The sequence below is a fragment of the Denticeps clupeoides genome, chromosome 3 (assembly GCF_900700375.1).
Source record: "Denticeps clupeoides chromosome 3, fDenClu1.1, whole genome shotgun sequence".
NCBI classification, from domain to species: Eukaryota; Metazoa; Chordata; class Actinopteri; order Clupeiformes; family Denticipitidae; genus Denticeps; species Denticeps clupeoides.
Window position 1 is genome coordinate 3,567,212 of NC_041709.1, and position 13,617 is coordinate 3,580,828.

Genomic DNA, 13,617 nt, shown 5'->3' on the forward strand with positions numbered 1-13,617 from the left:
GCACAAATGTGAAACAAAAATATATATATCATGAAATTATGTCTTTTCATAATTTCATGAATTAAAAAATAAAAGGTATAAACATTTTTTACATGATTTGTGTGTGTGAGTGTAAATGTTAAGGATCTGTAGACACTGACAAGTGCACCACCAGCACTGCAACGCTGAAATTTTACACAGCCAACTAAATGGCCACACCAACCTAAACCAGATTATGTTACGTTTAAATCTCTTCACGTGATAAATGCAGAGATTTCGTCAGTTTTTTTAGCTTTATCCCAAACCACCACTCTTCAGCTTACCTGTTTAGTTCAGGGTCACTGGGGAAGCTGGAACGCCTCTTCCTTACAATCTTTACACCCAGTCGGCGGCCCAGGCTTGTTTTATGGCCCAGCTTGATTAAAGGTGAACTGAGGTGCCGTCGGAGCATTTAAAACGTCCTCGAACCTCCTCAGTCCCACATTTTTCAGTGCTGGGCGTGCGATCAGCATAACTGGCTGTTAGTGGCTGATTATTAAAACACTTTGCCTAATGATTCTAATGCAGGGCACATTGGTGACAGTCGTGTCTCGCTCCTCTTTCTCTCTCTCAGGGCAGCAGAAATTGGATTTCGGTATTGATTTATGATCGCACCGGACGCAGCATTGACCTTATGTCCTCACACTCGACCGAGGATATGCCGTAGTCATAGACAGATGGTGACATTTTGCCCTGCTGAGGGAACATGCACCCAGGCAACTCGAAAATTGTTAACATTCTTCAAACAACTAGCAGTATTGTTATGCAATATGTGTGATTTTGGGGGTAATTATTAGCAAGTGATTAGCAAACTGCTTTGTTAGGTGTTTGGACTGATTATTTGCATGTGTATGTTTTTACATGTATGGCATTCACAAGAACATTTACAGCATTTACCAGATGCCCTTATCCAGAGCAACTTACAGTCAGTAGTTACAGGGACAGTCCCCCCCTGGAGACACTCAGGGTTAAGTGTCTTGCTCAGGGACACGATGGTACTAACTGGGATTTGAACCTGGGTCTTCTGGTTCATAGGCGAGTGTGTTACCCACTAGGCTACTACCACCCCTTTTTGGCATTTATCAGACACCCTTATCCAGAGCAACTTGCAACCAGTACCTGTGACTTTGTGGTCCTACCCACTAGGCTACTACCACCCATGACAAATATATAATAACTAACTGTGAACAAATGAGTTGTAAAGTGTGTTGCCAGATATTATATATGTGTGTGTGTGTGTGTGTGTTACCAGTATGGTTGAGAAGTGCTTCAGGGTCTGGGCAGGGATAAACAGAAGGTGAAGGACCCAGCTTATAGGGATGGGGTAGTGTGAAAGGGAAAGAGCAAACGAGGCAGAGCGCAACATCACACATTATTACTGGAGGACTCTGGCGCTGTACGGCCACGAGGGACGAATAAATCAATCGCCTGGTGCCCACAGAGGCCTCAGAAAACACCGCGCTGCCCCTCCGCCAGGAGAGTTGTTGCAGCGCCAAACCCCGCAGCAGCTAAACTGCGTGATGTACAGTTATTCCTGGTCTGCGAGGAGCTCGTCGTTTCGGCCGTTACGGTGCTAGCGGCTCGCAGGCTGTATGCTTTATGAAGCGGGGTGTGATATGGTGCCCTTATTGCATATGAGGGAGGATTCTGCCACAGCCCTCTTTCATGTCGGTGTCAGCAGAGCCCTTCCAGGAAAAAAAAATGGGGGGAAAATGACAGCAAAAAGGCAACAGACACGTGACTTTTGTTACCAGAGTAGATGAGATAGTTTAGTTACTATTAGATTTGTTAATGACTAATGAATTAGACATAGCCATTTATGGCTTTGATAGTTTTCCATCCTTATTAAGTTCATTTAACTACATGATATTAGGGAAGAATGAGCGTGCAGCTTTTGGGATGAGGACTGTTTTTATTCAGGTAAACTTTGGCAAAAGCAACATCATTCTTCGATGCGAGCAGCACGGCTACTCCATTACTGCCTCGGCAGTAAACAAGTCACCATGAGGCCATAAAAAACAGTCAATAAATGTTACAGTGCAGGACAGCGGAGGAAAAAAAAAGAGAAAAGAATGAAATTGATATTCTCCTCAGCCTCTGCTAATAATCTGCGTCCTTGGGTCCCTACTGATGGGGTGTACTGGCCTGATGCGGAACTGCCAGGCTGGTTCCGTTGGAATGGTGGAATTGCCAAAATCACGTCAATCAAACCAAACCCTTACCCCACACATGGTTGGAATGGAATTGTTCCCAGTAGCTCGAACAAAATCTATTTATTTATTATTATTTATTATTACACATCAGATCAGAAAAAGCATTTGCAGATAAACAATGCAGCTCAGCATGATAACAAGGTGTATTCAAATTCAACATGCTTTGGCAAACAGACACGACCGCAAAAATGCATGAGGTATCCATCATCTGTTGAAAAGAGATTAAAACCGAAAGAGAAAACCCCAGCAGCTCTACCTTACATAAATGCAAAAGGGACATCATATGTCCCTCTGAGATTCGTTCAGTGGGGATGCTTTTCAGCCAACTTGACATTTTCAATAGAATAAATGGCATATTAACTTATTATCCATGGATGAAGCGTGGAAATGAAATCTGCCCATAAAAATCTTCTCTGAGGAAACCGAGCTATAATCCAATGCGGGAAACAGTGGCGTCTCTCTGCACGGCTTAAAAACATTTTAACGGGTCACGTTTTCATTTGGACACTTTAACAAGAGCAGTGCTGCAAACAAAATTAAACTGGGCCAACCCAAGAGCCGAGTTCCTTTAACAAACCTCATGGCAATTCCTGGATCTGTCCATCTTTATCTTTATTAAAACAGATTAAACCGCATTTCAGAACTTGCAAAACAAGTCAGTGAGTGTCATGCACCGTTCATTGATAGCAGTATTGTGCAGGTCCCCCTTCATTCAGCCAATAAGCATTGAAACTCAGAAGACCAAAAAATGAGTTGTGTGGTATCTAGCACATCCTTTGAGTCCTGTGAGTTGCAAGGAGGGACCCCCATGGATTTCCAGAAAACCTTACAGAGGCTCAGTCGGGTTGAGATTTGCGGATCTCCTTTAACCCTTTGCCTTGTTCCTCAATCCGTTTTTTGGAACATATCCGGGTGATATATCCTTCTGCAAGCTATCACTGCCATCAGGGGATGCTCCCAGATGGGAAAACCATGCACAGGTGACCACACTCGTGATGTGGAGAGGGGTCAGCATGGACACTCTAACCAGTCTACAGACGCGCAGCGTCATATATGCAGTAAGCTGTGATGCTCTGTGTGTTCATGGCCAGCAGCATTAATGGTTCCAGCAATTTATGCTACAGACGTTCAATGACTCTGTGTTGGGCCACTTTAATCACACACAATGTCATGGACAGTTTTGGCAATGATTTGAAAGTGAAGTGATTGTCACCCTTGGTGAGCAGTGGGCAGCCATGACAGGCGGGGAGCAGTGTGTGGGGACGGTGCTTTGCTCAGTGGCACCTTGGCGGTTCGGGGATTCAAACCGGCAACCATCCCATTACAGGTCCGCTTACTTACCCGCTAGGCCACCACTGCCCCACCGCCATTGATTTGACACCATCAACCATATTTTTTTTCATTTTGTCCCACTTACAACACATTTAAGAGTTATGCTACTTTAAGGAATTGTTCACCCAAATGCTTGTCACCCCTAGACAAGTATCATTGTAACCAGACCCCCCCCTTTCACCAATAGCCTGCAGGGGCCGAGCGTTGAGGTTTTTGCATAGAGCCAGACTTCGAGGGCCAGGGGTCAACATTTCTGAGGCCGGAGGTACAATGACAGGAAAATATAAAGCATAGCCCCAGATAGCCATTTATGGATGAGAACTTAAGCCCCCATCACCAGCTTGCATTCCCAGGATGGCACTCCATGCTATATTTACAGCAGACTCTCTGAGGACGTGTCCTTGGAGTGGTGTCGCATGCATTGTCCCACACCTGTCCCGTCCCCTAATGCAATGTAATCACACCTAGAGTGGCATAGATGCCACAATATTAATATCAGAGCCAGAGCTTAAACGAGAAGTAAAATCTGCAACTGCAGCCGGCATCAGATGCCCACCGTGGGCACCTCGGTATCTGTCCCATGCTCTTGTGCCTGTCAACACCAACGCTCGCCATCTCGGTCGGACGGTGAGGGAAGGTTCTCAGGCAGAGAAGGAACGCCAAAGCCGACTCAAGGTCAGACACGTTCCCTGGTGCCAGGAACCTCCAGCGCATTGTGCTGTCAAGCACGCTTCACTAATTAATCTCATTATTAAAAGGCCTGGCTGCTGGTGTCCAAAATCTGACAGCTCCACTGTGAGGACCAATTATGAGCTGGAGGCAGCGGGATTCAGCACTTTCACCAGAGGCCATTAGAATTCTTTCACTTAATGAAAAATTACCGCGGTGAAGATCGCTGACTGCATGGCTCTCCATTGCAGTTGTAGTAATATTGCAAACACTCATGCCATTTAATTGGAAATTCTGCTGTCGGTGTTGACAAATGAGAGAAGCTGGGAGCAATGGGGAACTTGGTTAATTTCAGCTTTTACTTAAAAGACAATTTGAAGATGACATGAACTTCTAAATGAAGATCCTATTCAGGGTGACATTCACATTACTAACAGCAGCCAAGTTCTCCCAGAAGAGCATCACACGGTCTCCACTGGCTTGCCTTCTTCGAAGAAAACATGATTCGTCAGACCAAGCCATCATCTTCCAGTGCTCCATGATCTAGTCCTGGTGCTTAGGAGACCTCATTAGTTTCTCTTAGCAGTGGACTGCAGCCAGCATGGACTCTGGACTCTCTGGCTGATCACCATGCAGCAAGAAATACCACTAGGGTGGTAGTAGCCTAGTGGGTAACACACTCGCCTATGAACCTGAAGACCCAGGTTCAAACCCCACTTACTACCATCGTGTCCCTGAGCCAGACACTTAACCCTGAGTGTCTCCAGGGGGGGACTGTCCCTGTAACTACTGATTGTAAGTCGCTCTGGTTAAGGGTGTCTGATAAATGCTGTGAATGTAAATGGTGACACCTTTCTAGCATGACCAGCATTAAGGGTTTCATCAATCGGAATTCTAGTAGACAGCATGTTCGTGACAGAAACAACAGAGAACTCTTAACCAACTGGATCTATTTTCAGCCTCCAGCATGTTTGAAATTCAGCTCTTGTTTTGTTAAGTTGACCACGGAGAGTTCGGAGAAGCTGACGCCTGCAGTGAAGCAACCTGCTGTAACCCTGCTCATGTTCCACCCTCCCAGCAGAGAACCCAGCCTCAGGTCCCGTGTGATCATTAATAAAACATCCAAGGCAACCCGTCTCCTTCCTCATCCCGCGGACCAGTCCCGCCACACTGTCCCCGCGGCTCATGATCAGCGTGTTTACGGCGGTGGCCGAGGCAGACAGGATCACGGTGGAGCTCTTCCATCTGTTCCTGCCCGCTGGTGGTATTAGTCCAGGCCCCTGGCAAAGACTGAACCGATGCTTCAACCCGGCCGACATGAACACATTGAGCTATTTGGGCAGAGAACACTTGATTGCTTTGTTTTAAGCCCTTTCTGGCACAGTGAGCAAAGGCGAAATTACAAGCCGAGACCCAAAACCCCACAGACTGTTCTGAAATCAAGTGACAATGTTTGTGACTGGGGTTGAACCAGGGACGACGACGTCTATAAATGCCCTGTATACGAATAGGGCCACAGTCGCGGCTGCAGTATTTAACCAGTTAAACCTTTACTGGTCCCCAGAATAGGATAGAGGAAATGTGGCCAGGAATTCAGTCCTCCATATAAAGCTGTGGGTATTTTTGAAGCAGCCCTTTAAATGAACCCTAAATTGTCATGCTTCATATTGTCATAAGGATGTGTGCAACCTCCACCTAAACTATGTACATATAGCACCATGGAACAATTTAAGGCAGTAGGGAAATGGTTTAGAAGGCACTTTCTAGAAGTGTAAAAAACACAAAAAACTATTATTAAAAAGGGGAAGTGGCAATAATTTCATTTTTATTGAAAATGTATCTGGGTGTACTCTATACATAATTTCATAGTTGAGAATAAGGAAAATCCGTTTAGGTAAATCAATATTTGATCAATGTCTGATGTTTTTTTTTTTTTTGTTACATTGACAAGATTGCTTGCTGCTTAGATACAGTGGTTTTGTTCTCACTGGTGCCTAGGCCTTCTGCAGGAATGTGCATCTTGCTATTCTTGAAGGTCTCAACAAGGTTCCCATCGCACTGGTGTTGAAGAATGTAAGATGATGATGCCCGGAGAGCCTGCATTCTCTTCCGACTAATATTAGCTGAAGAATGCGAGTCCGGCCTGCGGGGTGGAGAACCGGCAGCACCACTGCCTCCTCTGGGATGCAGGAGCTGCGGGTCACATGTTGTGACCTGGAACATTCCATCCACTTCTGATCCCACGTCCAACAAGTGGCAGGAGGGGACAGCGACATTCTTCACTCCTCAAACCCCCTCCAAAGGCCAGTGATCGGACCGAAATTCCATTACTGTTCGTCAATTATGGAATGTTAATCAGTTTCTAGTGTGTTCCAATGAAATGAGTGAGAGGTGGCAGTGTGAATGGAGGGTCTTAATTATTAATTTTCAAGGACGGGTATCTAAACGAGGACTAACATCTCTTCTACAGCCAGGCAGAAGACTGCAGTCAGCGGTTACCATGTCATATCCTCTGGTGATGGCTTCCCGGAGTTACCTTTCAGCTTTATTCCTTTAACATGCAAAGTCATATCCTACGGCAGTGCAAAGTCATTCATATTCAGATGACTGGTTGTTCTGCTTCTATTTCACAGGGAGGCAGGAGTGGGGGAGGGTTCTTGTGGCGCCACAATTAATACGAAAAAAACACCAATAATGAAGAAGGGCTGAATTTATTTGAGAAAATAAAGCATCCAGGAAAGCGTCACTCAATCAAAAAAACAAAAAACACACACCGTAGTTATCAGTCTGGCTGGATCTAATGGTGTCTAATGACAGCAAGGTAGAGGAGATTTTTCAGAATTCCTGTCCTCCGGTGTTGGACAAATGACTCGCAAGCCTTTGTTGACATGTTCATAAAAATGCAGGTGCCACAGATGCTCAGATCTGAGGTGATGCAACATTTCACCAAAGAACAAGACACACACAGTACATGTAAACGGAATGCTTTGGTAGATGCCGTGCCAATAAAATAAATATATATATATATATATATATATATATATATATATATATATATATATATATATATATAAAAAATAAAAACAATGATGAGTAGGTGTACTTTATTATGGCATATATCGGCAAAACATGAACACATGGTATAAAACACCACCTTGATGTCCATTAGTTAAAAACAAAAGCACAGTAACACTTTGGGGCAGTTGTGACTTAAGGTGTCCATGTAGTTCAGTTTGTCCATTCCTTTTGCTATGCCATGCTTTTATATATATATATTTTTTTAAAGTGTGGTTACGAGGCATTGCACTTCTTTTAGTGTCCTCACTAACTTCTCCAACCACCAAAAGATTGATTAGCTCTGGGGGGAGAAAAAAAAGGACCATGAAGAAACTTCTGAAGGCTCTGTTTCAGATGATATGCAGGTAAGGCACCACTCTCAGCAGGAAAAGAGATGGAGGGGATAAGAGGAGAGGAAAGGGAATGCAAGAAGCTCTACGTAATGGGCTTTTATGGAGACACGCTTAGCTGCTCCAAATGGGTATAGCCTTCTGTTGAAATTCATAAATGTGAAATAGACCCACCGATCCATAATAAAAAAAAAAAAAAAAAATCACCCTTCTCACATATACACACATACACACACACCTTCAAACAATTTCAGCAAAGTCTGGGAAGTGGAGAAATCATGTAAATCAAAAAAATTGTAACTGTAACATTATTAATACTGGGATTTCAAGGCTAAAGCAACATTTACACTGCTTGAGAACAAAGATTTCACACTCATTTGACATTAATACAAAGCTCAGGCTGTCGCAGATTCATGCGTGTAGGATAAAACGTGAGATGAAGTATAAAAATGACGCTTCAATCCAAAATAAACTGGGATCTCACGGTCCACATCATGACTTTCTTACGGCTGATGTCAAAATAGCCTTCACAGGTATTAAACGAAACCAAAATAGACATGGGGTCGTTAAAGCCCAGAACGCGGGTCCTCTGTGGGCGCAGCTTCAGCTGCTCTGGTTGAAGGGACGGAGCGTGGAGTCAGCTCCCTGGGGGGCTGGGGGAGGAAAAGAGCAGGACAGGCGGGGGGAGAGAGAGGAGGGCGGCGTGGCTAACAAAGTGAAGCCAGTGCTGGGCACCCTGGGGCACGTGACGGGATGCAGGAAGGGGCTGGGGGTGGGGGTGGGGAGGAGAGGTGAGGGTGCCCTGTTTTTTGCGGACTTGAGACATACTGGGCGTATTTCAATCTGAATCAATACTTACGCATTGGTGTTTCCAAACCCCCCAGTGAAGCCTAAACACAGAGGGGAAAAGAAGAAGAAGAGGTTTAGAGAAAGAGACGACCTCTCACCGAATGAATCGTGATCTTGAAGACCACACAAGCATGAGCTCACATTTATTTGCATTTAGTCAAAATCTGATTAATAATAATAATAATAATAATAATAATAATAAAAAGAAGCTAGAAAATCACTATACAGTTCCAGTTTCAACATGAGATAATAACAGCTGACTGCTCAGCAGCATAACCCCTTGGCAAAACTGCACATCTGTGTGTGTGTGTGTGTGTGTGTGTGTGTGTGTGTGTCCTCGAAAGTAAATAGAGAGAATGAGGGGGGTTGAGAATGAGAAAAAATAAAAATAATAATATGACAACGTACAAAGAGGCGAAAATGCATCACAGTCAAGTCAGGTGGACGTAAAAGCGCCACGTAAAGCAAATGGCGATCGACAGCACATAGCTGTAGAGCGAGCGGCGGATGAAAGTGGGCCAGGCTACTTTATTCCCGGCGTGTGGATGTGGCCGGCAGTGAAATTTGGGTTAATAAAGAAGTCACTGGTGGGATTCCTCCATCCCCAAAAGAGCAGTCAGCAGTGCGCCTTCAGACTCACTCACACTTGCACACACCGAAGAGATATTTATTATCTAATGGCCTATGATGCGTGTTCCTTGTCAGGTGCTGTAACACCGATGGGAGCAATAAACGGCAAAACAAACGTGTTCACAGAGGCTGTGCGGTTAAAAATGACAGTAGATTCATATTCATTTAGTTAATTCTGCCATGAATGAATGCACTTGCGACCTTTAACTACAGGGACAGACCACCCTGGAGCAAACCCAGGGACACTATGGTAGATAGTAAAGTATGAAGCTGTGACTCAGTGGTCATTGGTTCGTAAGTAAGTTTGTTGTCTTAAAGCTAATACTTCAGAGATATTTGAAAGCAAGTAATATAATTGGTGCATATTAGGGGCGCAACGGTACTCTTAATATCGAACCAGTTTTGCTATTATTTAATGAGTTAATAACTGTTGTGCCTCCCCTCACACTGTTGTAACTGGAGCTGAGCTGTAAGTGACAGGGTGGAGACAAGGAGTCAATTTATTAACCACTAAAAAATTAAATAACATTAATTAATTAATTAATTAATTAAAAATAAATATACATTTATTAACACGTTAACAACTTACTGTATCTTAACCTTACTATGCCTGGTGGAATGACTGTCAACATAAAGGTCACTCGTTCCTTAATTCTCTTTATGCACAAAACCGTGGCCCAAAAGCCAAGACAGGAACTTTAGGACCATTACCATTGTATCTGCATCCGCATCCACCCACATGCTCTCTGATTGGCCACCGCTGTGAAGTGAACTCACCTCCCGAAGACCCGAAACCTGGGCCAAAGCCGCTGGTCTGAGGTCCAAACCCTGAGCCCTGCTGGGCCAGATTGCCAAAGGATGGTGCGCTCTGAGCGGCCATGCTGCCAAAGGAGGGTGCACTTTGTGGGGAGGCAAAACTGGGGAGACATGACATACAGAATTTATTAAGTATTCAATAACAATCAAGTGACAGCAGACAAAGCAAGAAATTTCACAAGACTAGACACTTAAAAAACATTTTAGGAGATTTAAAAGGCAATGGTCTGTTTAATTAAAATGGAGCTGTAATCAAACAGATCTTCATTAATCATGAAATGGGATTAATCACTGAGCTGTAATTAATGGGACAACATGTTTGTCAGAGGCTAAGAAATGGCACCCACACACACAGATCTGCTAATTTCTTAAGCCTGATATCAAAAAGACTGTCTACAAAATGTAAACTAATAAAATGTTAACATCCATAAACTCAATAAGCTTGTCCTGGCTAATGCATTAACAGTTATTATTATTATTATCACGACTGCGGTACCAATGCACCCTGCCAGGGCTGGAGACTAAAGATGCTGTGGTATGTAGCCTTACATTCATCACCCTCGGGGTGTGTGAGTGTGGGGGTGGGAGATGATACAAGACAGGCCACCCCTAATATCTGCTGTCTGTGGAACTCCCCCACCCCGTTTTTACAGAATCCCACTCAATATATTCATCAACAGCAACGTACTGTGAATGCAAATGGTACGATTAGTGGCACTGTATTAAATTTCAGCGGCATGAATAAATAAAAATTGGGTAGCGTCCGTAATCGCTCTCATGCATGCACGCTTCCGTCTCATTAGCAGCTGAATGGGGAATATCACAAGCCAGCTCTGTTCCTGTGGCTTGTGAGGAAAACTGATGAAGTCTATCAGGCCGCACAGGGCCAGCTGTAGCCAAAGAGCCTCGCACCCGAAAACAGAATATTCACTTCAAAGAGGCTTGGACAGGACAACATATGAATAAGAATGAAAATAGCTGGTTAGATGTCGCAGGTTAGGACATTGTGTGCAATTATCAATGATTTATCGTTAAGTTTACTATAATATAATAAATAATAAAAATGTCTCCCTCCTCATCAAGAGAAACCCAGTCACCATTAATTAAAGAGATGTTGTTTGAAGTTTAATGTTAAATATGTGTGTGTGTGTGTGTGTGTATGTATATATATATATATATAAATATATAACAGCCTGGTAGCATATGGTTTGTTCTATTTTTCAAATAGTTTGACCAAATCACATACCAGCAAAGGAGGTTAAGATCCCACAAAAGTCTTATGATGGGACTCTTCCTCCTCCCCCATTAACTTTGTAGGACTGCTAGGCACAGTATGGCCAAGAGAGCTTGGTTATGTGCAATTAGACATTAAAAAAAAGTCAATTTAATGTGTATTACACAGATCAATTTTGATTTTTTCTTTGAGAAGGGAAAAAACAGCCCAAATAGTGTCAGGCTGAAAGGGACGAGGACTACATAGATATTCTTTGTGCTATTTTTATATTTAGAGCGAATGTTAGACAGAGCATTATGGGCAGGAGATTAAGACATATTCAGAGACAGGAAAAAAGAAAAACTATAAGGAGAGGATCAGAATATTAACAGAGAAAGTGAGAAAGAGAAACTGGGGAGATTGACACAGGTAGACACAAAAGGCTCTAGATAAAATAATATGGCACCATATGGACCGCACCTTAAATGTTCACTGCAAGCAGCTATTTTACACTGCTAACGTGCAGCTACTCAACTGCCAATCATTCCATATAGCCCAGCAGCCATGAAGATAAGCAGAACCTTCAAGCTAACAGATTTTTCTAGCACGTGACACGTGAAAACAAGGACCAGGACGCCAAATGGATCTAGTACAAGAGTAATCACAGAACGAACAGAGACAATGACACGCACACAAATCCAAACACGCACAGAGGGAGAAAAAACTGAGCCCTGAGGCATGATGCCACTTGTCAGCCCAGGCGTGGATTACAGCCTGAGGCCAGGAGAGAGGGAGGGGACAGAGACTGTGATTGAGGGCAACATGGACGAAGCACCAAAGAGGTGGAGAGTAGCATAAACCCTATGATTAAGGATGTGTTTATATGCGTGTGTGCGCAATCGGACCTCCAGTAAAATATATAAACCAGGGATAGCCATGACTGCAGGAACTTTGCCATCTTAATCTGATGGTTGGGAAGCGTGCACAAGATTTGAGATTATCCCAACATAATGGAGGAGCAGCAGCACTGGATGAATGTCCGGCAGGGCACTCAGGGGTCAAATGAAAAAGGAGTGTGCACGCGTGCAAAGTTTAATCCACTCTCAGATAACTACAGCATAGAGCCTTAAACTTGGTATAATTCAGACTGATTTAACAAACTTTGCCATAAAGAGCTCTGGGCACAAGAAAGAAACACAAAGCGGGAGATGAACACTGACGTTTACATCGACGGTTGCGTTACAGCAGGACCGTGTGTGAAAATGAGCTAAAAAGATGACGGCTGGTGCTCAGCTGAATCTGTTTCTAATGGACGCGCTACAATCAATCAGTAAAGAAAAAGCCATGGCTGAACGTGTGAGTCCTGTCTGATGACGCAAAAAAAAAAAAAAAGTAAACCAAACAAACATACAAATGGATTTGTCTTGTTAAGAACCACAATATACAGGGTGGGCCATTTATATGGATACACCTTAATAAAATGGGAATGGTTGGTGATATTAACATCCTGTTTGTGGCACATTAGTATATGTGAGGGGGCAAACTTTTCAAGATGGGTGGTGACCATAGTGGCCATTTTGAAGTCGGCCATCTTGGATCCAACTTTTGTTTTTTCAATAGGAAGAGGGTCATGTGAGGGTCATTTTAACATAACTTTATTCTTTCATGAGTTATTTACAAGTTTCTGACAACTTATAAAATGTGTTCAATGTCACCAATCATTCCCATTTTTTTAAGTCTGAATGTAAGCAGTGTGACTGGTGTTCACAGAGTAGGAAGAGGAAAAGGAGGACTTACCCAAATCCGCCCATGTTGGAAGCTGCTGTCCCTTCACCAAACACTTTACCAGCACTGGAGCCTACTGGGCCACTAAAAGACGGGCTGGAGCTGAAGCCCGCCCCACTACCAAATGCAGGCGAGCCCCCAAAGGCTGGTGGACTCCCAAAGACAGGAGCACTGCCAAAGCCCCCTGTGAGACAAAAAGAGGAGTAATTAGGCTTCCTTTCCTTTAGCTGTTCAAATATCAGTATGAAATATTATTTTTCAAAAATCCATACTTTTCCATTGCATCATGTCTGTAGATTTTTTGGGGAAAAAAATCCTACAACTTTTACATCATCTCACTTATTTAAGAAGCAATTGAAAACCCTCTTATTCAAAAAGTATTTCAGACAAATCTAGGCATTTTAAGCAAACATTTTTGCAAGCCATCGCATGAGGACAACAGCAGCAGTCAGTGCTCATCATTTCAACGTTCATATTCACGACACGGCATAATACATATTATAATCAGTGTTGACATTACTATCAATAAGCTGAACACGCCGGACAAACTGAGGAATCGGGCAGATGTTCGCTCGATGTCTGCCAGAGGGAGCTGCTATTGGGACAAATCCTGGACAGCGACTCACACACTCCATGTCACTAGTGGAGAATGGCTAGATCACGTTCATCTGCTTGCCTGGAGGGT

General features: G+C 43.6%; 1 protein-coding gene across 2 annotated transcripts in view; it reads right to left on the reverse strand.

Annotated features, from left to right (window-relative positions):
- Positions 1 to 7,290: 7,290 nt before the first annotated feature.
- nup214 (nucleoporin 214) overlaps positions 7,291 to 13,617 on the reverse strand; it is a 44,515-nt gene continuing 38,188 nt past the window's right edge. Inside the window, exons 33-36 of one of the 2 annotated variants that reach the window (XM_028973302.1) lie at positions 12,945 to 13,116; positions 9,896 to 10,035; positions 8,499 to 8,529; positions 7,291 to 7,590 (exon numbers count right to left, since the gene is read on the reverse strand). In XM_028973302.1, coding sequence (XP_028829135.1) covers positions 7,557 to 7,590; positions 8,499 to 8,529; positions 9,896 to 10,035; positions 12,945 to 13,116 — 377 coding nt within the window. In that variant the 3' untranslated portion in view covers positions 7,291 to 7,556. Of the gene's footprint in view, positions 8,406 to 8,498; positions 8,530 to 9,895; positions 10,036 to 12,944; positions 13,117 to 13,617 lie in introns of both variants that reach the window. The other variant, XM_028973301.1, reaches the window with a different exon arrangement.